Below are 24,590 nucleotides of genomic sequence, written 5' to 3'. Positions count from 1 at the left end.
TCTCAAAGATCCCATGACTTTCCAAAGAGGCTAGAAGTTGCAGACTTGTTAAAATACAATCTTTGGCAGAACACTAGATGAATGAAATGCAATGTTTAAAGAAATTTCCTTGTATCTAAATAAAATATCAATTAGGAGAGGATGACAGTCAGCAGCAAGGCTACTGAGCCTGCCAAGGAAAATATTACTCCTTGAAAGAATGAGGCTAACAGACCCACTGCTGTCCCTGGAACTCTTTTGAACTCAGGACAGGCAGCCAACTAAAAGATAATACTGCTTTATTCTTTTTTTTTCTTTCTTTCTTTTTTTTTGCCAGTCCTGGGCACTCTGCCACTTGAGCCACAGCGCCACTTCTGGCCGTTTCCCATATATGTGGTACTGGGGAATTGAACCCAGGGCTTCATGTATATGAGGCGAGCTCTCTTGCCACTAGGCCATATTCCCAGCACCACTACTGCTTTATTCTTAAGGACTGGAGAAAAAGAAAAAAAACTCAGAAAGACATCAGCTTCAGATTTAGTGTAAATTCACACAGTACTTATTAATGCCACCTCTTCCTTTGAAATTTTTATTATTTATTTTTGTTGTGGTACTGGGGATTGAACACCAGACCTCACATATTCTGGGAAAAGTACCATATCACAAAGACAAATACTATATCTTAACGAAAAAAAAAAGCCAGAATAATGGTACATGCCTGTCATTTCAGTTTGAGACCAGTCTGGACTACATAAAAGGGCTGGGGATATGGCCTAGTGGCAAGCGTGCTTGCCTCGTATACAGGAAGCCCTGGGTTCAATTCCCCAGCACCACATACACAGAAAATGTTCAAAAGTGGCGCTGTGGCTCAAGTGGCAGAGTGCTAGCCTTGAGCAAAAAAAGAAGCCAGGGACAGTGCGCAGGCCCTGAGTCTAAGCCCCAGGACTGGCAAAAAAAAAAAAAAAGATGGACAAAGAATGTTTCAAAATAAAACAAAACCATCAAAATATCAATACACTTATCCTCACTATACATCATACTCAAAGATGTTCTGCAGCGGTTTTTCATCCTGGTAGTGGGCTTGAACTCAGGAGCTCATGTTCTTGCCTAGCCTTTCCCATTCAAAGCTGGCACTGCACCACCAGAGCCATACCTCCACCTCTATCTTTGTGCTACTTAAAAATCTCTCCGATTTGTCTGCAGGGGCTGGCTTTGAACCAGGATCCTCAGATCTTAGCTTCCTAAGTAGCTAGGGTTTAGGATTATAGGCATGAGCCACCAGCTCCCAGCTTTTTTTTTTTTTTTTTCTATTTAGAAGAGGGGGTCTTGCTGTGTTGCTCAGGCCAGTCTCAAACTCCTGGACTCAAGTGCGCCTCCTTCCCCAGCATCCTAAGCAGCTGAGACTACCTACATGTTCCTATTCCATGGCTTTCAAACTTTGCAAAACTAATTGAATTTCTTAGTGGTTTTTCTTTAACCACACAGAAGTTTTAAACTATAGTCATTTTATTAGAAATAGGAAAAGGTGATCTTGGGTATCTGCTGGCAACAAATCAAGAAGGCGCAGCCCGCCCCTCCTCTGCCACGGGTAGTTCTGGCAGAAAGGTGAACGTGACCTGTTGGAACAAAACAGCTTCCAAAGCGCATGCCACAGTGTTTTCTTATGTGGACTGAAAGATTTCAAGTTATTGAAGTTATTTCCTCTTAAATTAGGTCAAGCTAAAAAGCCTAGAAATAATTCTTGTGAAAATAATGTTCTTTTTCATGACAACTTCTTATACATTTTCTTTCTTTCACATGCTAGGATGGAACCCAGGGCCTTGTAAATGCTAGGTAAACCAGGGTTCTTTGAAAGAGTTCAAGGCATGAAAGATAAAAAAGAAAGTAAAGGAAATGTCACAGAATGGGGAACACTAAGATGACATGACAACAAACTGTGAGTGGAACACCTTGATTGGCTCCTGGAACAGACTTCACTGGAAAAACTGGTGCAATCTAAATACAATCTTTGGTTTATTGGTTTGCACCAGTTTTAAAATCTTAGTTTTCTTTTTTGTATTATTGTCATAAAACCATTTCAGGGCAGGTAGGGGCTCATTAAAGAGGACACTGTTGAAAATGAACTGTACAACTTGTGGGTGGGGAGGGGAGGGAAAAATTGGGAGTGAGGGAAGGGGTGACATTGTCCAAAAAAGAAATGTACTCATTACCTAACTTATGTAATTGTAAGCACTCTGTACATCACCTTTATAATAACAAAAAAAGAAAAAGAAAAATAGGCCTAGTGGTAGAGTGCTTGCCTCATATACATGAAGCTCTGGGTTCAATTCCTCAGCATCACATATATAGAAAAAGCCAGAAGTGGCGCTGTGGCTCAAGTGGTAGAGTGCTAGCCTTGAGCAAAAAGAAGCCAGGGACAGTGCTCAGGCCCAGAGTTCAAGCCCCAGGACTGGCAAGAAAGGAAGAAAGGAAGGAAGGGAGGGAGGGAGGGAGGCAGGGAGGAAGGACAAAAAAGAGGAGGGAAAGGAGACAACTGGAGATCCTTCTGCTTTATGACTTACGAGCTGCGAGAGTTACTAGGTTAGATGCTAATTTATTTGAGATTTTTGGTCATTCCTACACAAGGATCCAACTAACTTTACAATACCAAACAATATCACAAATGTGAAGAATAGTGAATTCATTGGCTATTGAGAGAAAAGAAGAAAAAGTTTCAGTAAGAAAAACGAGCTGGCTTCTACAAAATATTGGGATAGTGCCATTGGTAATTTTTTTTTTAAATCAAACCAAACTGCCCAAGCAATTACAAGCACTTTCCTCCTTGGTTTGATTTCTTTCAGTATGCCTAGCTAATGACAGAATGCAGGTATGAAGACAAAAGGAATTCCCACAGTTTAAACTTGAGGCAATCTACCAGGATCCTAAGATTCCAAATGGTCCACTGGAAGCATGTTTCTTTGGTCTTTTCTTGATGTCCAATAGGCGCTTTTTTTGCATTTTTTTTTGCCAGGGGAGGAACCCAGGTCCTTTTCGCATACTAAGCCAACTCTCTACCACTGAGCTTACATCCCAAATGTTTGGTTTTTTGAGACAAGATCTCACTCAGGTTTGGCACTGAACTCAAGATCTCTCTGCCTCTTAAAGCTCATACCTAAGATGATTTCCCATCCAGCTGAAACAGAACTAAGCAGAATATGCATGCTGAGTTTCCTTACTAACTTGGCATTCTTTTCTATCCTTCTCTTCCTTCCTTGCTTGTCTCTATCTCCTGAGTGCCTGTGCTACAGATGTGTACCACCATGCCCAGCACTCTATCCAATTCTGTTTTAATCTTGATTTTTTTTTTTTTAACCATTTCTCCAGGCAGCCTTGCATGAGCTCCGGCTTAGGTTTAACGGGCCCTTTTCTCTTCTGCTGTAGCCTTCTGTGTGCACTGCCATAGTGCTTTTCACTAAGAGGGAACAACTAAGCCCAGGATTTCATAGGGAACACGGTTTGCTCACACCACTCAAGTCTCCTGTCACTTTCATTCAGTTGTAAAAGGCCAGATGAAATAGCTCTGTGAATATCATTCTTAAGCTCTACTCAAAGGAGAGGAAAATTGAGATTCAGGGCACAAGGTCTGCAAAAACTAAGTCTATATCACCCTTAATGGTGAATGCAGTTGTGGGCCATGAATCTGGTCTAAATCACTAAAATCCATAAAAATAGTTATAACATGTTCATAAAACACCTCTAGCACGACTTTCCTTAAGAAACTTTAGAAGGTAATAAAAACAGAAAATAATGGGGAAAGCAATTAACTCTGGCAAAGCCTTGATAAGCTCTGCTTTATTATCTTAATTAGGTAAATTCTGAATGCAGTCCCCCAAGACACACATCACCTTCAGCAGCTTTCCAGTATGGATAGGCAACAGCCTCAACGCTTCCAGCCACCAAACCCATAGCCAGGTTTCATGCTGGAGTTTCAGGATGTATCTCTGCTTTCTACACATTCCTGGTCTAGGTAGAATGACTCTGTAAGCAGATCCTGTCATTGACAACAAAAACTTTTAAAGACCCAAGTTCCATGAGGGAAATTTGTAATTAAAATCAGACTTATGAATCATAGTAAAAGCAAGTCAAAGCAAAACTAGAGGAGAGAAAAGTGGTCAGAGAGGCTAAAAAAAAAACCCTTCTTGCCTAATTTCTTTAATAAAATTAGAGGTCTCAAAGAAATCATATCTTGGATTCAGAAGCCCTTTCTTACTTTTCTATTTGTTGATTTTTTTGAAAAAATTCTGATAGTCTTGCTATCTTACCCAAAGTCACTGCCCATTCTGAATTATTATGGAAGTTCTCATTATTTTATACTCTTTATAGAAGGAGAGAGGCAACTCCCCAGCATAATGCAACATTTGGTAAATAATGGCAAATATGACACACATATCTCTAACAGGAGCCAATCTTAAGAGAAAAGGAAGTGCTGAGTACCTCCTAAGCACCCATTTAACTCAATAAATAATCCAAAGGTAAGTAGGAAAACCTACCAACTGTTAATTGTCAAAAACATTAAGAGGTCTCCAGGCAAGTGCAATGTTAGAGGGTTAATTTACAGAAACTGTAACTTCCTTCCCATGTCTCATTCAATACTTACTCTTTTGATAATGCCTTGGAATGTTTAAGAACTACTTTCATAATCTTGAAGTAGGAAAAACTAGTTAGTATATATCTGTAACAAAAGGTGTATAGACATTTGCTGTTAGAATTATATTATTATCATAGAGAATGTCATAAAAGACAGCTGGCCTGAAAACATGCACAAGATGACGTGGGGTATTGTCAGGGCCATCACAATCTTGTAGTTGGAAAATAATTTAGGCAGCAAGCAATGCGGTCTGCTTACTCAAACCACAGAGAAATCTTAATTAAAAGAGGGAATGGAAAATACTGTGGGTTTCCCAAAAAGAAATGGGGAGGGGAGAGTTAAGTTTTCCTGACTCTAATCTCTTCTTACAAATGTCAGCATAGAGAAACATGGATTTGAGACAACTGCTTTTAGCTACCTGGTAGTGAGAAAGTCAATGGAAGCCTAGAGCATAAGGCTAGTAGACCTAGATCTCATCTCATCCCCTTTGATAAAACTACTCTAATCCCCTTTTACTCTTCTTCCTCCCCCTCCCAGTACTGGGGCTTAAACTCAGAGCCTAGGAGCTGATTCTGAGCTTGTACACTCAAGGCTGGGACTCTATCACTTGAGCCACAGCTCTACCTCTGGTTGATTTTGTTGTTGTTTTAGTTTGGCTTTGGTTTGTTTTTTGTAACAAATAGGAGATAATAGTCTCAGGGACTTACCTGCCCAACCTGGCTTTGAACCACCACAATCTCCTGAGGAGTGAGACTGGCACCCAGCTCCCTTTTCTAGCTGAATGAACATGCAAGTAACAGAAGGAAAAAGAAGGCAAACACACTTACTATTAACACAAGAAGAGAAAGAAATGCATTCTAACAAACCACAGAGCTCCGACTACTGGTTTGTTTGCAGCAGAAGAGATACATATTGATATATAAGATAATTATATGTATAATTCATATGTATAATGAATAATAAAATGCTAGAGAAATCCCCATGCCTATTATAATTGATTCCTCTTCCTTCTTCATAAAGTTCAAAATTTGAGACTTCCTAGTTCACAAAAGATAGGATCCCAAGGTCTTGAAAAAAAAAAGGTCAGCACAACTTGGTTATATTTAACTACCAAACACCACCAGTGCTGTACTGGAGGGACCAGTTATTCTTTTCTCTTTAAGGTCAGGCTCTCCAAAGGGGAGATAACCAAGGAAAGATGGAAAGCATATGAGGAGCAAGAGGACAACTGGCTGCCTACATGCTAGCCAAGAGCTGGAGACATGGCAGGGGCTCCGCATGCCTTCAGTTCCAGGTAAGGGAGTGAGAGACTAGGCTGATGATGTAGATGTGCAGAACAGTTCTTGCTTTGAGCTCAGAATGGTAATTCAATCCGTGTATGCTTTTCCCTGGTGTGGGGATTGAGACTAGTTCTACTCTGTCCTATCAGTGTGCATCATCTGCTCAATGGCACACAGTAGGGCTTCCCAGTAGTCAGTTTGCTGGCTGGTACCGCCTCTCCTGGTGTAGCAAGGGTCCAGTTAGAAGCAAGTACAGGCAGAAGAAATACAACACTGGTGAACTTGCCCATCAGGCACACTGTGTGCAGGGTTTGAGCTCACAGTACATTTAGGGGCCCAGGAAAAATGTGTTTAGCTTCTTTTAAAATTCAGAAGAATAGCTGTGCACCAGTGGCTCAAGCCTATAATCTTAGCTACTCAGGAGACTAAGATCTGAGGACCATGGTTTGAAGCCAGTCTAGGCAGGAAAGTCAATGAAACTCTTATCTCCAATTAACCAGTGAAAAGCCAGAAATGTACTGTGACCCAAATAGTGGAGTCTTGAGCAAAAAAGCTCAAGGACAGTGCCCAGACTCTGAGTTCAAGCCCCAGGACCAAAAACAAACAAGCAAAACTTCAGAAGAATAATGAATACAAAATTTCTACCTCTGAGTATATACCCAGTTATTTTCAACATACCATGTGAAATTATGTCCTTTATCTTTTGTCTTTCTTTCCTGTGGTTTTACCCCTGATCACTCTAACTGATTTTAGTACCCTGGATATTGTATGCACATGTATTGAAACTAGGGAAGGGAAAGAAAATACCAAAATTGAGAGACAAAAGACAAAAAAAAATACCAATGCAACAGCAATACTTACAAAACTGTAGGGTGTAAACCAACTGTACAACTCATAGGAAGGAGGGAAATGGGGAAGGAGGAGGTGGGGGAAAATGAGGGAGGTGGTAACAAGTTAGATAAGAAATGTACTCACTGCCTTACGTATGAAACTGTAACCCCTCTGTACATCACTTTAACAATAAATGAAAACAAAAAGAATTTAAAACAGGCATTCAAGTGCTTATAAACAAGTGTTCACAGCAACACTATTCACAATAACAAAAAAGGGAAAACAATTCAAATGTCTACCAATGAGTAAATAAACAAAATGTGGTATGTACATTTTGTAGGATATTATCAAGCCATAAAAATGAAGGAAACACTGTTACATTCTATAACATGTCTGAGTCTCCAAAGCATCATATGAAGTGAAAGAAGCCAGGCACAAAAGTGTGCAATGATTCCATTCATATAAAACATCCCCAAAAGGGAAACCCATTGGGAAAGCAAGCAGGTTAGTGGCTCTTGGGGGCTAGAAGGAGAGGCTGACAGGGAGTATCTGCTTAATGGTACAGGGGTTTCTTTTGGACTAATCTCTTAGAACTAGAGGTACTTGTTGCACACATTATAAATGCATTCAGTGCCACCAAACTGCACACTTTAAAATGCTCAATGGTACCGCATCATTACTATTGCACTGAAAACTGCTGTGCTGTTTCTGACTGCCCTTACCACAAAAAAAGTATGTGAGATTATGCATATTAATTGACTTGATTTAACCCTTCTACAATTTATTTCAAAACATCATAATACCATACATATTTCAAAACATCACGAAGAATTTTTTCAATTAAAAATATTTTAAATGACACTGGTGAAATCATAATTCATGGTTGAGTCTCAGAAAGAGATGTTCCCTGTATGTTAATCATTTAAATAACAAAATATTGTATGGTAAATGACCTGTACAATTTTAAAAAATATTTTAAATGACCATTTTATGCTGTGAATTTTATCTCAATAAACAAAAAGAATTAAACAACTAAGATGGGAGGGATGTGTTCAAAAAGAAATGTACTCATTACTTGACTTAGGTAACTGTAACCCCTCTATATAATAACTTAAAAATTAAAGTTAAAAAAGAAATGAATTCAACCCAGATTATATTCACCTTGTATCAATGTAGTCATATTGGTGTGGGGGGAGGGTTTTCAGTCATGTGACTTGAATTCAAGGCTCTTTTGCTCAAAGCACTCTACCACTTTGAGCCACAGCACCACTTCCAGTTTTCTAGTGGTTAATTGAGGATAAGAGTTTCATGGCACAAAACATGTATGTACTCTGTGAGGATCAGAGCTGAGGAGGGAAGGAGGCAGGTGGCTGGAGCCAAGCAAGTGAGGGCACACTTGCCCAAGGGTTTTAGTCCAGAAAGGCACAACCAGGCTAAGACTTAGACATTATATAAGGAGCCAATCAAGTTTCAGGCAAATTGATTATTTTTAAAACTGCATGCTAGGCTGCTATCTGGAGAATAGATTTGTTGAGATCAAGGGAAGTTCTTCTGGGAGACTGAATAAAAGGATATGCCTGTAATCCAGGCAAAAACATGCTCGCTTCTGGCTAGGATGTTGGCAGAGGAGAGATAACAGCTGCATGGCTTTGGGACACTTGAAATATCCGCAGGTTCAGTAGGAGGAAAGGAAGGAGGCATGTCAGTGCTAAAGTCCACATTTCTGACATGGCACTCAAAGGCACATAATAATGCCATTCATTCAGATAAATGCTGAAAGCCCATGTTTAGGAGCAGACTTTCAGAAATCAAGTGTTTTGGGGGGTTCTATAGGGTTTTGTTTTTAAATGGTGCTGGGAATTGAAGTAAGTGCCACACACATACTACCAAGTATCTACCTGCCCAAGAACTGAGTGTAGAACACAAAGTTCAAGATACCTGTGAAACTGCAAATAAAGGGCCATCAGGCAATTCCATATTCTTGCCACCGGGCCCTGGGGCTTGAACTCAGGGCTTAAGCGTTATTCCTGAGTTCTCAACACAACTCCACTTCTAGCTTTTTGAAGAGAAGAGACTCAGGAATTTTCCTTTTGAGCTGTCTTTGAACCTTGATCCTTATCTCAGCCTCCTGTATAGCTAGGATTACAGGCAAGAGCCACTGACACTTGACTTGGTGCCGGTTTTTTAAAGCACATGTTAGCTACATACAAGAGAGGGTTTCATTGTAACATTTCCACATATGTACACAATGTATTGCAATCAATCTTCCCCCATGGCTCTTCCTTAATTCCCTCCCCGCTTACCAATATAATTTCAACAGGTTTCATGGTTCTATCTTCATACTTGCCAATCATCTTATATCACTAGTACTTAAAGATAAAGGTTGAGCATGACCTCAGTGCTAATGCAGATCGGTGTTTATGGTCTAGCAGCTTAACAAAAGTTGTGGCCCTGTTAGTTTCTGATAATTCAAAAGTTTACTCTGCTCTTATGGAACAGACCAAGGAGGAATTTCACACTTGCACTTGTTTCCTGGTAGCTCTCAAAAGTCAAGGGAGTGGGCTGGGGATATAGCCTAGTGGCAAGAGTGCCTGCCTCGGATACACGAGGCCCTAGGTTCGATTCCCCAGCACCACATATACAGAAAACGGCCAGAAGCGGCGCTGTGGCTCAAGTGGCAGAGTGCTAGCCTTGAGCGGGAAGAAGCCAGGGACAGTGCTCAGGCCCTGAGTCCAAGGCCCAGGACTGGCCAAAAAAAAAAAAAAAAAAAAAAGTCAAGGGAGAAAAGCTTCATGAACTAAAGGTATGACTATCACTAGTCTCTGCTCCCAGTCCTAGGTATAAGTTCTGGGACATTAAAATGTCTCCAAAACTCTTCCTTTATCCTTTGCCAATTGAAAAAAAAAAAAATCATCCCAGCAAAGCCCTGAACACACGAAGTCCTGTGTTTGGACAGTACTTACACCTAACTGCCTCTTCTGCTGTGTGTCATCACATGACTTACACAGATTACTTTTCCCAACTGTGCTTAGATAGTGGAGTTTTGTGCCTATGCTTCAACTTTGTGGTTTCTAGTTTCCACTTCAGGGTTGACTGTCTCCAATGGATGAGTAACTTCTTATCCTTCATTTTTTCCTGCCATGAATTTGGCCTGTCAAGTGAGCCTCAAGTTTAACACTGGAGTACAAATAAGGAAAAGTTCTATGTTCTTTCTTCCCGTGCTGTAAAAAGTTTAGTAGGTGTCCTCATGAATTTAACTGTGCCAGGGCCACAGGGCCTAGGCTTGGGCTCTAGAATGCTTGGGATCCGTGTGATGTTGGAGATGTCACATCTGTAGAGAATTAGCAGGGTTCTACTGCAGTTCTTAAAGGACCATGTTTAGGGAGGAAGGAGGAAAGGCAAAAAGCTAGTCTTTCCCTGACTTTTGAAAAAAGGGCATATGTTGTTACAATGGGAAAAACACATGAACACTAAAGATGCCAGATTAAATATGTATTTTTTTATTTACTTATTATTATTATTTTTTTTGCCAGTCCTGGGCCTTGGACTCAGGGCCTGAGCACTGTCCCTGGCTTCTTTTTGCTCAAGGCTAGCACTCTGCCACTTGAGCCACAGCACCACTTCTGGCCATTTTCTGTATATGTGGTGCTGGGGAATCGAACCGAGGGCTTCATGTATACGAGGCAAGCGCTCTTGCCACTAGGCCATATCCTCAGCCCCAAATATGTATTTTTTTAAATAAGAAAGGAAACTAGTCACGTCATTTACTTCTCTGATAACTTTTGGGATAGAAATCACAAAATGAGCATCACTTTATCCCAAGTGCTAAGCATACAGCACACTTTCAAATGTTTGTTGACGGAACAAAGGATACCAATTCCATAAATTCTATGAAAACACTTGGGTGTGAGACTTTACCTGTGTCTGAATAAATGGAGGTAATGCCTATTCTACCTAGTGTCATGAGGCACTAGTAAGATTACATGTGGGCAAATAAACGAATATCAGAACAGGGCAGACCTAACTACCACAACCACTTCTATTTAACAGGAAACTGCTGGTGTGACCAAGTATTTCCAAAGTAGAGGGTAAGAGTTGGAAATAAGACAAATGCTTCCTCTTCTTCCTTCTTAGAAAGGGTCTCACTGTGCAGCCCAGAATGGCTTCAAATTTCCAATCCTCCTGCCTTGGCCTCCTGATGGCTGGAATACAGCTGTGCACACCATGCCAAGCTGAGATAAACCTTTTATTTGGAGACCATGTAACAGCCTATACAGAAAACCTTACTGGACCTATAGGCAAAATCTAAGAAGAGAACTATGATTTTTAGACATAACTTACAAGTCATCACAAGCATTTATATACACCATATTGATCAACTTAAACATTTAGTTTTTTAAAAGTCTGTTTCCCATAGCAATAACCAAAGAATATACAAAGCCAGCCATGGTGGTTCATACCTGTAATCCTAGCCACTTGAAAGGCAGAGATCAGCAGGACTGAACAGATGGAGAAGACTGAAGTGTAAGGGAAAAAATTAACATGATGCCATTTCAACCAATAAAGTGCAGGACATGGTGGCACATGATTGTCATCCTAAGTACTTGGAAGACATGAATAGAAGGATCGTAGTTGAGATTGGCCTGGGCATAAATTTGAGACCTTATTAAAAAAGAAATTTAAAAAAAACAGGCTGACAGCGTGGCTCAAGTGGTAGAGCCCCTGCATGACAATGTAAGATTTGAATGGAGAAATACAGAATGGGTAGGAAAATATCTTCCCTCCAATTAATCTAGAAATTCAATGTACTTTCATGAGCCTGGGACTCATGCCCATTACTAGCCACTCGAAAGGCTGAGATCTGAGAATCTTGGAGATCCAAGAACCTTAGTTCAAAGCCAGTCCAGGTAATGAGTCCAACTCTTCTTTTCAATTAGCCAGCAAACAGCTGGAGCTGAAGGCATGATTCAAGTGGTAGCCATGAGCAAAAAAGCTGATCAAAAGTGGGATTTTTGTTATTGCTAGTGGTGGTGGTGTATTTTTGCTTTGAAGTTTTTGTGGTGTTTTTTCCTTCCTTTGGGGAGAGGCTTTAAGTGTGGGAGGCACAGTGAGGCAGGCTGAACAAACATAATATTCAGTCATTATTTGACTTATGAAATGGTAACCTGTCTGTACAACACCTTAATAACAATAAAATTTTTAAGCTGACCAAGAGCACAGGGCCTGAGTTCAAGTCAAAAGAAAAATTTTAACATGATTGCTTAAGTGGACTTAATAATTGAATCCTAAAATTCACAGAAAGAGGCAGCCAGAACAATTCTGAAGGACAAGAAGAGATGAGCGATGGAGACTTCCTTACAAGACTTTTCCAAGCTTCCCAAGCAGGAGGAAGGAACTCAAGTGGGATCTTGATAAATGGTAAATGGCGTCATATAATCAGAGGAAAGGATGAGTCCTTAATAGTGTGCTCAGACAACTGATTATCCACAGTAAAATAACAGACTCCATATCACAAACAAACTGCATTGCTAAGCTAAATAGAAAAGCAAAATCATTAAAGCTTATCAGAAAAATTACTATTATGACATCAGGCCCAGAATTTCTTCAGAAAGACAGAGGCAGGGCCAAGGATATAGCCAAGTGGTATAACACTTTCCTAGCACATATAGGAAGCCCTGGGTTCAACCTCCAGCATGGTGGGGGGGCGGGGGAGAGAGACACAAAAAACTCAACAAAGACAAGTCACGGCTCACAGATACAAACAAACAAACAACAAAAAAAAGAATTGAACAATAAGGCTCAAACTGGGACTATATTAATATCTTTAAAATACACGTGCAGAACTTAAGATTATTTTAAAAGATCAACTCAAAAACACAAATATGCAAATAGTCAATGGATCCAAATAGGTCATTCCTTTCATGGGAAACATGAATTGTAAATTTATGAAGATAAACTCAATCTCACCACAGAATTAAAATCACATGAAAGTCAAAATCAGTTACCATTTCACTCCTCAGCAGTAGCTGCACGGTCACAGCCTTGAGATGAAATCACAGTTCAAAGCCAGCCTGGACAGGAAAGCCCATGAGACTCTTTATCTCTCTAATTAATCACCAAAAAGCTGGAAGTAGAGGTATGGGTCAACTGGCAAGAGCTCCAGCCTTGAGTGAAAACACTAAGGGATAGCACCCAGGTCCTACATTCAAGATCCATAGAGATGAGGGGCGGGGGGGTGGGGGGGGGGGAGAAAGAGAAAAGAAAAAGTGGTGCTCCATTTTCTAAGTTCGAGAACAGGCTCAGAGTAAAAGACAGAGAGCCCATCACATATGTAGCAACAGAACTAGAATTCAGTCCAGGTGTGTAAACCCAAACCCTTATTTACTTAATTACTGTTAAGTCTGCAAAATGCTTCACCCCTACTAAATAAAAGCAAAGCACAGACACGGGCCTATGAAAACAGGGTGTCCTAAGAATTAGAGGGACTTCTAAGCCCTCTAGACAAGTTTTCTTTGGCATATCCTATTGATCTTTCAAGACCCACTATAATTCATCCAATACCCATACTAAGTTGTCCCTCTACAAAACTTGAATTGGATGGCCCTAACCATGACTTTTTGTTGGTATTTTCTACTAGAGCATGTCACTATTTCAGCTTAGTGTATTTTGAACATTCAAACTATGTCTAATATGTTGATGTGCTAGTTGGCTTTTGGCTTTAAGTAACACCCTCCTAAACTTTCTTTAAAGAAAAAGTGGAAGAGTCTCTCTGTACAGTTATCTTATAGAACCCCACAGGCAGGAAATTCAGACAGGCACAAATACTGGAGAAGCAAATGTGAAGGTAGCCATCTTCACCAATTTGTCACCTTTACTTTATTCTCCGCTTCAAATGCTCCAATTGTGAATTCACAAGACATCAATTTCCCAACCCCCATAGTTTCAGGAGAAATCCTCTAATTGGCTCAACTCTGGCCAAATGTCCCCTCATCCAATAATCTGACAAGCTCCTCTATGAAGAGAAAGCAGCCTAAACAGTATTTCCACCATTTCTGTATCCCTCAGCTTGTAGTCGGAGTCTTTAGACACTGGGGAATAAGCTGCATTTAATAGCCTTTTCTAATCTTCAACCACCAAATACTAAATTTTACCTCTCCAATCAGGCCTAGATTTTGTGGCTGGTTTTCAGAAATGTAAAACAGTACTCTACATAGGGATGATTCGACATTCTCTTTTTCCCAACAATTCTGATGCAGCAAGTTAACTTTTAGAAGCACCAACTTAAGATTGCAAATATCATCTTTCTACATTTTGCATTGAAATCAAGACCTCATTTTGAAGGAGAAAAATCAATGCATGAACACTGATCAAACAGTGAAAGTCAAAACATTGATCCTTTCACTACAGAAAGAAAAATCTCCAGGTTAGGAAGAATGTTGAATAGGAATAAGAGTAATAGAAGAGGGTGAAGAAAAATTATTAGAGTATTACCTATCACCTATTTATTTGGTTGTATGCCAATCTTAATAAGGCAAGAATCATTGTCTTCAACAATAAATTTCACTAAAGTATCAAATAAACTAATTATGTTTTATGCTCAGTCACACAAGACTTAGTGCTCATTCAAAGTGGCGAGGTTAAAGGTAGGCTTATCAGAACCTAAGAGGGTGATACACATACACACAATTCTAGAGAAGGAAAAGCTGGTTATCTGTTTGAACTTTTTTAAAGTACTGAGGTCTGACCCTTGGTAGGCAAGTGCTCTACCACTTCACCACATCCCTCATTTTTTATTTCCAAATAAGGTTTTTCTCGTGTTTTTGCTTGGTCCAGCCTGGACTGGGACTCTTATTTTTGCTTTCCACCTAGCTGGGCCAACTCATGTATACCACTGTGCTTAGCTATTGGTTGAGATTGCAAGTGTGTGCCAAATACCTAAACTTTAAAAATGCCTCTCAGCATTTTTTGAACAGCACATAGGGTTTTCACAGTGTTTGTCATTCATTTAGTTATTGTACCTGCATTTTAAAATGTATTAAGTATTTTCACTATCCTCAAGGCCAGTTATTTAGAAGGCATCTGGCTTGGCAATAGGTATATCTTTTTTTTTAAGGTTTATTTTGTGTTTCTTGGCAACTGAATCACTTTTCATAAGTCATTAAGTATATATCTATATAAGACAAATTGTTCATTTGGGTCTTGAACTCTGGGCCAGGGCACTGTTCTTAGCTCTTTTTGTTCAAGGCTAGCACTCTACCACTTTGAGCCCCAGTGCCACTTCTGAATTTCTGGTGATTAACTTGAGATGAGTCTTACAGCTTTTCCTGCCTTGGCTGGCTTTGAACCATCCTCTGATCTCAGCCTCCTGAGTAGCTAGGATTACAGGCATGAGCCACAAGTGACATTTTCCTTGATGGTCTCTACTTGATGAAATAGTAATTACCTGCATATGAATATTATTGGCAATGGAGTAACTCTAGCCATAACAAAAACAAACTGACAAAACTATTAAATGGTGTATAATGAGAAATACTGCATTCATACACACCTATACAGATTTCATTACTAGGAAAAAACTGACCAGAGTAATTTTTCAAATATTACATTACTGGAAAATATCAACCATTAACAACATATGGATAGAAATATTTAAAACAGCTTAGACTTAAAGTTTAACATTTCAAACTTAAGTAAACAACCCAACATTCACTAACATATTCTGAGTAGAATATATTCTCTAATATATTCACAGAATCTAAAAAGTTAATTTCATTGCATCCTCTAAACTATGTTTGTAAATTCTGGGATCAAAGGGTAACTTTTCAATATTACTTAAAACAGTCTTATTACTCTAAAAGAATGAATATTTTGTTATAAATTAACAACCTCATGTAATTCTTTTTGCAATCTTAAATTTAAAAAATATTCTAAGAATTACCTAAAGGAATCTGAAGATTCAAATCATAATCCTTGTAACTTCAAAATAATACATTCCACAAATCCATTTCTATAATTCCAAGAAATACATTTACTTCTACACAATAAAGTTAAAGTATTACATTTAGAAAACTTCCTGTTTACAGGTACATATGGAGTAGACATATGCATGTACTAATTGGTACTGCTAACAGACAATGCAAAACTACTACATATATGGAAAAATAATATCTTGCTATTTTTCTCCTCCCTCCTACCCAGCCTTCATCATGAGACAGATATCATACATATTCCTGCCTGCCATGTTTACCAAAGCTTATCTTAAGATTCTTAGGAGTACTTACGTAAATTCAGGTTTATGATCAATCAAAATGCTTTGCGGTACTTTAAGAGAAAAAGCAATAATGTTTGTTATATGGTATTGATAAAAATGGATATGAATCAATATAAGCTAAGGAATTAAGAGGTTTTTTTTTAAGTTACATTTAGTAAATTCATTCTTAGGTGAAAAACTAAAACTTCCAGTACCTCTAATACATCTCATTTTAAATAGACTTGCTTAAAATTTTAGTGTCTGAAATCAAGAATCTGAAAAGGCTGTAAGTTAAAGAAAATGACACCAGATTTTCTTGCCCATATCATTGCAATACCATAAATACATAGGAATACAACAAACTCAAAAGAAAAAAAAATAGTGTTTTATTAACTACCACACTGTTATAATACACTTTAAACGTACAATAAGGTAGCCTTTAAATTTGAGGTGGTCTTAAAGATAACAAATGAACAGAATTCCAAATTTCTGAAATAGGTGAACTGCTGCAGTTATAGGTATACATTTAGGAAAATTGTATAGCTCTTACAAGACCAGCAATGTAACTTTATTTTGTACACTTTTAATTGAAAATATAAACAATAATTAAAAAATAAAAAGAAAATATAGCGTAATAAAAAACATACCTTTCTCAATTAAATGTATTGGATACATATAAATTTTAAGGAACAAGCAAAAAAAGGAAAATGGTTGATATTTAAGTGCAGACTGACTACCTAGACAAAAAAAAAGGCTTAAAAAAATATCATAAAACCTCTACTTTTCTATGACTAATATCCATATGTTTGGAGTATCGTCACTATGGAAGTGATTTTGTTATGTGTTGCATATGTTATACTTCACTGGTAATTTACATGATGGCTTTTAAGGCCCTGGCAGACATGGTTTTTGGAAACAAGATTGGATAAAAATCACTGCTAAGACGCAATACACCTCATTTTTGGTCCTCCAATATTCAAGAAAAGGGATAATTCACTATAACATTTTCTTACAACCCAAATGCCTCAACCTATACATTTGAAACTTTTTTAAACATTGGTTATATTGCCCAACTTCATTATTGAAAGAATATTAACAAGACATTATTTTGGCAAATTAATTCTTAAACATGGCTTTTCAACAGGATTTAAAAGGTGACTATCCCTAGAGTTCCATGTTAAAATGTAGTTTTCAAAATCTTACAAGAGTAATGCTTAAAATATTGTACATAGTTAACCTAATTAAAATAATTAGCTTCAAAATGACAAATTGATAAGCTAAGTAAAGCCTACACTATGTAACATTTGCTTGGAAACTTGATTTGTCAGTTATGCATAATAAAAATTCCAGTCATCAAGAAAATTACAAAAAATTTTTTATCATAACATGATTTCTTTCACCCATCAACTTTTTATCTTACAATAGATAAATACCAACATGTTCTCATTTTTACACTAAACCACACAGGATTGATGCATTTGGTTAGACTACCATTCGCATTGTTAAATTCAATTTTCTCTTTATATAACTTGGTAAAATTTCATTTCTTCTAGATTCCAAAAGTACCTACAAAACCCATGCAATTTTACCATTTTTAATATACTATGGAATATCATACAAAGTAAGGCATTTCAGTGTCATGTATAACCAAGTTACTGTCAATCCAAAAATTTTTGCACATCAATAAAAAGATATCTAAGAACTTAGGAACAATATTCTTTTCACTACTGTATAAAAATAACCACAATGAATAAGTATTTGTGTAATATTTACTCCATTGTCTCATTTCCAGAAACTGTGACAAGTTGTAAAGGTATTTCAGTGTTGGTAAGGATATCTTGATTGCTGGTGGCAGAAGTATTAACAGTTCCTATCCCTGAAACAGAACCTTGTTGAATATTTGCAAGGATAAGTGTTGTTCCTCCTGTAGTAATCAAAGTATCATCTCTTCCAGCTTCCACAGATGCCAGCACTGTACTGCTAGAATGAATAACTTTTTTATTCTGATGTGTTTTAATATGTTTGGCAAGGTGGTCACTTCTCATAAAGCGTTTTGAACATTCTGGACAAACAAATTTCTTCTCACCTGTTAAAAAAATTAAACCATTTAGTTTTAAAATTTCAACTTTGGGATGGGAATGTGGCTTAGCAATAGAGTACTTGCCTAGCATGCATGAAGCCCTGGGTTCGATTCTTCAGCACTACAAACAAACAAAAAAGCCAGAAGTGGCTCAAAAGGTAGAGTGCTACCTTGAGGAAAAAGAAGCCAGGGGCAATGCTCAGGCCCTGAGTCCCAAGCCCCAGGACTGGCAAAATAAAAAATAATTCAAAAATAATTCAACTTGAATAGAACAAGCATAATTCTGAAAAAAGAAAGCAAGCCAACACTAACAACTGAGGCTCGGGGGCCTACAAAATTTAAAACTGTTTATTTCATGAGCTGCTCCTTCAAGTTTTCTCTTACAGAATAGTTTTCTTCAAAACATCTCACTTTTACTTTTTGATGAAAAAAAAATCCTTAGACATACACTATGAAATACTAATATCCAAAGAAGACTTCATGCTAAGTTTAGTCTAAAACCTCCATTAAAAGATACCAGTTAGGGGCTGGGGATATGGCCTAGTGGCAAGAGTGCCTGCCTCATATACATGAGGCCCTGGGTTCGATTCCCCAGCACCCACATATACAGAAAATGGCCAGAAGTGGCGCTGTGGCTCATGTGGCAGAGTGCTAGCCTTGAGCAAAAGGAAGCCAGGGACAGTGCTCAGGCCCTGAGTCCAAGCCCCAGGACTGGCCAAAAAAAAAACAAACAAACAAAAAAAAAAGATACCAGTTAGGACTCCTGCTCAAACACTTCCCATAATGGCCAGGATATCTGTTCTACCAATGAAGATCTGGGGTGGAGCATGCACAAACCATCAGTCAGCACAAAATTCAAGGAAGAAGAGATATGGGGGAGCCCTGTACTATAAAAACTACCCTCAGAGAACACTCCTCGGCCTTCTCGGCCATCAAGAGAAGGTGCAGTTCCAAGCAATTTCACTTTAAAAGAAACTTGCTCTGTCTGCTTAAAAAAGATTCAAGATAAAAACCATCTGTAATCCATCCATCCATCCATCCATCCATCCATCCATCCATCTCCTTTCCTCCCTCTGTCCTTCCATCCAGTACCTGGGTTTTAACTCAAAGCCTGGGTACTGGTACTGTCTCTTAGGTTTTCCACTCAAAGCTAGGGTTCTACCACGTGGAGCCACAGCTTCATATGCAGCTTTTTTTGGGTGGCTAACTGGAGTTAAGAGTCTCATGGTTTTCTGTCTAGGCTGGCTCTGAACCATGATTCTAAGATCTCAGTCTCCTTAGTAGCTAGAATTACAGGCAAAAGCCATCAGCACTCAGCCTGTAACACCTCTTTAAAGCCCAAGTAAAAGCGCATATAGATGTTAATATGCCATGTTCATAATATTAAACCATTAACTCTCAAATATAAATTCTAGTAACAGATTTATAGATTGAAGTAAAGACAAGCTCAAGAGATTCTGTAAGATTAGTTCCAACAATATAAAATTAGGCATGTTAATGATCTGATAACCAAAATGAATACTAGACTTGGTTAATTAGCTGAAATCAGGATGCCAGCCATCTCCACTATTCTTGGAACTAATCTTATTAAACCTCTTGAGCATGTCTTTGTTTTTACCTACTCTTCCATTGTTACCTGAATTCACAGGTTTGAAAAACTTCAAGTAGGTAGCAACGTGCCTGGTAGGCAAATGCTCTTCCACCTGAGCCAGAGCCCTTAGAATGTTTGTTTAAAAATGAGATTGAACTTTAGTTTGTCTAAGACCTACTATCCAAGAGTATTATTGAAAGTGAAGGCAAAGGCCAACTTAAACCCAATAAATGTGGTTTGTTGGTTTTGCTTTTTTTTTTTAACCAAAGTTTTCTCTTTACTCTAGGAAGGTTTGAGTAAGACTTCCTACCTGAACCAATGACATCCTACTTTCTTCACCCTCTCCAATCAATCAATCAATGCCAGACACATCTTCCTAAAACATACAACTTTATTACAAGATTTTGCCTCTGTACCAAATGATATGAGAATCTAAGGCTAGCTTATAGATTACCAACAGTTCTGAGGTTCCTGGGCCTAATTTACAAGGATCTCTATAATATGCCTGAGTCCTACTTATGTATATCTCCCTTTTTGCTCATGTCACTGCCATCACAAAATGGTCTCCCAATTATATCAACATACCATTCCACTTTCTTTGGGAACATCAGTTTTAACCAATGCTCAATAAAAAAATGACACCATGATGAAATAAAATTGGGAATGCTTCTATTCTTGACCTAAAGATGTATGCATTCAATGTGAAAGCCCTAAGAAATGCTGTTCATAGGTACCTCCTTTAATCCAGTACTCATTTGGGGTTTATCGAATAACTCATAATTATTTGACTAGAGACTTTTTCTCCCATTTACAGATTCCTTTAGGAGAACCGGGGGGGGGGGGGAGGGGGGGGCGCGAACCTGGGTTTGAATTCAGTGCCTGAACTCTTATTCAGCCTTTTCCAAAGCTCACAGCTGATACTCTACCACTAGAACTATGCCTCTTCTGGTATTTTGCTGGTTAACTGGAGATGGGAATCTCTTTGATGTGTCTGCTCAGTCTGGCTTCAAATTGTGATCTTCAAACCTCAGCCACCGGAGAAGATAGGATTACAGGTGCTCATGCTATTATTCCTTTTTAATATCCTACTGATCAAACTGTACTGAGGAGAACTGTAAAAGGGCCAAGTGAAGTCTATGTTCCAGTTCACTACCCAAGATGCCTTAGCAGTCCAAGCAATAATTATCTCCTCCTGAATCTAAATGAAAGTACATTTTGTACGACATAATTTGTAACACAAAATCTTTTATTATCTAGTTTCATATTGTTTGTTGTAGTTTTGTACAAGTTAATCTCATGTGCCTAGCCACTTGATGAAATAATGGGAAGAACTAAAACTAGTAGAGCACCTAGTACTGTTCCATACTCTACAAAATAGATCATGTAATATTTAAAGTCAAAATAAGAGGTATGAAACAGTGTCAGATAGTTTATTTGGTTAATCTAGTACAGAACTTGAACTAAAATACAGATATGGAAAACTTCAAAATCCATTTTGTTCTCCATTTCATCATGCAAGTGCTTCTTCGATGTTGAGCAAAGACTTATGAGCACTTTCATCACTTTTATATGGTAGAAGGAGAAAACCATATTCATATTATATTAAGTTAGAATCAGTTTGGGTCAGTACTGTATCCATCTCATATAATCATAACACTGGGTAAAATAATGAAATTAAAAGGTTAACAACAATGCTTCCATGAAATGTCTTTCCTTTACCTTACAGATACAATAGAAAAGATAAAATGCCAAAAATTTATCAGGATTATGCTTTGTTTCAGGGTTATGGCAGAAAAAAGTAGGATGAATTAATGTGAAAACAATTTAAACAAAATAAATAGTATAGCTGTAACTTAAGATCCCCTACAGTATCATCAAAAGCTGATCAAAGTCTGCATAAAAATGAAGCTTCTATAAGATAATCCACATTTGCTTATTAGTCTTTGGAATTATTTTTAAACTAATATTACCAAAAGCAATAATTTGGTGTCATTAAGTCATATTTTAAAATTTCAATGAGGCATGAAAAAAAATTCAGGGCACCTTCTACAGCCCTATTGTTCAAGTTTATCTATTAAAAGCAATTTTGTTTTTGGTCTGAGACTGGAACTCAAACTTGGTACCTGCTTTCGTTCATTGGCTAATGCTCTAGCAACTGAGTCATGCCTCCATTCCCTATTAAAAGCAACTTTTACAGAGGTCAGGGTGTATGTAGTTCAGTGGCACAATATATGCTTGATATATGTATGTATGTACACAAAGACACATGCAGATGGAGACAAACACATACATACATATACGGCCCCAAATTCAATCTCTAGCACCCACCAAAAAATATAAATATAAGACAACAAATCAAACATAAAAGTGTTAGCAACCTGTATGGGTTCTTCGGTGCCTCTGCAATTCATCACTTCGAGTAAATCTTTTACCACAGAACATCCAGTTACATATAAAAGGGCGCTCTCCAGAATGCCAACGCAGATGCGCTCTCAGATGTGAGGTTTTTCCATAGACTTTACCACATCCTGGTATGTGACAAATATGTTGCTTCTTTTTCCCAAGATTGGTACCTCTAAAAAACACACAAAGAATATACACATAAGTATTCAAATGGACATTACTTATATGTCCTCACTAGTTTCAAACACAAGATATCACCATGAGGTCCATCAGAAATCAAAGTCATTTTAAGTCTATTTATAAGAAAATTTACATATTTCAAGCATTTAAGTTTTATCTTAGAATTAATTTTACTCCAGAATTAATTATTGCTGCCCAGCTATAAATATGCCAAAGAATTATATAATTGAAAGGACATTTGAAACAAAAAGATGTATACTATCAGAACCATTCACAAAATACTATGTATAGAATCAATTCAATTTAAATTAATAGTAGTACAAGTCTTTATTCAAAGTCATAATGTCAAATAATTTTAAAATATAGAAACCAAAGGGGATATATATATGCATATATTCATACATATACACATATATATTGCTATCTGCAGGTACAATTAAGATAGGCCAGCAGCTTAAACAGATTTTAACATGATGTAAGCATATTTACTAGAATATTTAAATAGTTACATCCTGAATATACACTGAATTGGGAGACTTCACTTTTTCAATCTAATTATATGATCTTAATCTCAGCATTCTACGAAAACAAATATAAATCAAAATGATTTTTACATTATCTTTACAGTTAAAATACACCTGTAAATCTTACAAATATATCCAGAATTTTGCACAGAGAGATATAACAAAACATCACTTTTTCCACATTGCAAAATTTGACACTGCATTTAAGTTTGATACAGAGAAGAATTTGAGACATGCTTAGATGAGTGAACAAAAAGGCATCTTAGCCTAGGCAAGAAGAAAATGTCTTTTATTCCCAAAGTGATATTTGAAAATTATATACTTTTTTAAAAGCATTATTTTTCAGTCAACTTCTTTATTTCCCCAAAGCACTGTTTCTTTAAAAAATAAAAATTAGTTTACTGATTTAAAAGTTTTTTTTAAAACATGGCATTTAACACAATTACAAAATCACATTGCATGTATTTACAATGTTTCTTATGTTATCTAACCCCCTCCCCAAATGTCTTCCACCCCCAATCTCACAGTCAAGATGGAGCCTGTAAACCTTCCATAGCCTCCAAATCTTTCTGTATAATACACCTATCGTTTTCCAATTTTTACTAAAAATGCATATTCCCCCACATTTATATTTCAATGTACTCACACTCAGTAGCATGTGAAATTGCCATAGGACAAACAGTGCTAAACGGTGCAGTGCTGGCTGTTAGATGCCATAGGTGTTCTGAACAGGGAGACATCAATGTGGACTCCAGTAGTTAGAGAAGGCTTCGTGGAGGAGGTGGGTAGAATTTAGATAGAAAGGAGGGAAGGCATTCCAGGCAGAGGAATAGCATAAGTAAAGACAAGGAGGAGTCATGCTGTTGTCTCAAGGGCAAGGATGTCATAATCTAACACAATTCACTAATTTCTGCGCCAGTCCACCCCCAATTTCTATACGTCTCTTCAAAGAGCTAAGTTGAGTAAAACAGGTATTTCTGGCTCACTTGTAATGCCAAAGTCTTGTTTTCATTGGATTCAGCTTCTAAAATTTTTCTTTAGTCTTGAACAGTCTCAAGAAAAGAGCAGTATTTGTGGCTATAGGTGCACAAATCAATTTTACATATTGTGTTCACCATAGCAATTTCACAAGAAACCCAATTCTGTTCACTCATAAGCTCATTAATTTCTTGCCTCTCCTCTAAGGTTAGCACCAACAGGTGAATCAATGTGCTTTCTTAAACTCAGAAGTGCTACTACTATACAATAAACCCTAGCAAAATTAGACCAAGCATATGACTATAACAAATTAATAGCAACAGATCACAAATCTGTGTCCTCAAAGGACCAAGAAATTCCTAGAGAAAGGTCTTTAATTATGCAAACAAAAATGAGGGTGGTGGCAGTGAGAAATATTCATTGAAAATGAGCAAAGAAAAACACAAATAGGGTTTTTACACAAATACTATATAAAGAACATCTACTTAAGAAAATCCAATTCAAGGTAAGATCTAGATATGCTAAGAAACTAAAGCCAATTTCTCAAAAACCTTCAGATAAAATATTTAATCATGTTTTCTTCTTGATTTAACAAATCATTACACCACTAATGCCTATTATATAAACTAAAAAAACTAATCATTTTAAGTTTCTATTTCTGAGTGTCTAACCTGTCCCCAGTAATTTAGGAATGACAAAATAAGTTACAAATAATAAATAAAACTAAATTCTGGGTAGAGAAAAAAAGACAAGCAAATCTAGTCTCTTTTGCTTAGAATGGGAGGAACAAAATATAAAACAAAATGCTGACAAAACAGATTTTAAAGTAATTTTTAAAAATATGGATTGATCCACATAAACCCTACT

General features: G+C 37.5%; 1 protein-coding gene across 2 annotated transcripts in view; it reads right to left on the bottom strand.

Moving 5' to 3' along the window:
* Positions 1-16,330: 16,330 nt before the first annotated feature.
* Positions 16,331-24,590, bottom strand: part of Sp3 (Sp3 transcription factor) — a 48,613-nt gene continuing 40,353 nt past the window's right edge. For both annotated transcript variants that reach the window (XM_048345230.1, XM_048345231.1), the window contains exons 6-7: positions 22,017-22,213; positions 16,331-18,053 (exon numbers count right to left, since the gene is read on the bottom strand). In XM_048345230.1, the coding sequence (XP_048201187.1) occupies positions 17,737-18,053; positions 22,017-22,213 (514 nt within the window). In that variant the 3' untranslated portion in view covers positions 16,331-17,736. The remainder of the gene's footprint in view (positions 18,054-22,016; positions 22,214-24,590) is intronic.

The sequence above is a fragment of the Perognathus longimembris genome, chromosome 4 (assembly GCF_023159225.1).
Source record: "Perognathus longimembris pacificus isolate PPM17 chromosome 4, ASM2315922v1, whole genome shotgun sequence".
Lineage (NCBI taxonomy): Eukaryota > Metazoa > Chordata > Mammalia > Rodentia > Heteromyidae > Perognathus > Perognathus longimembris.
This window is presented reverse-complemented; position numbering and strand designations above follow the sequence as displayed.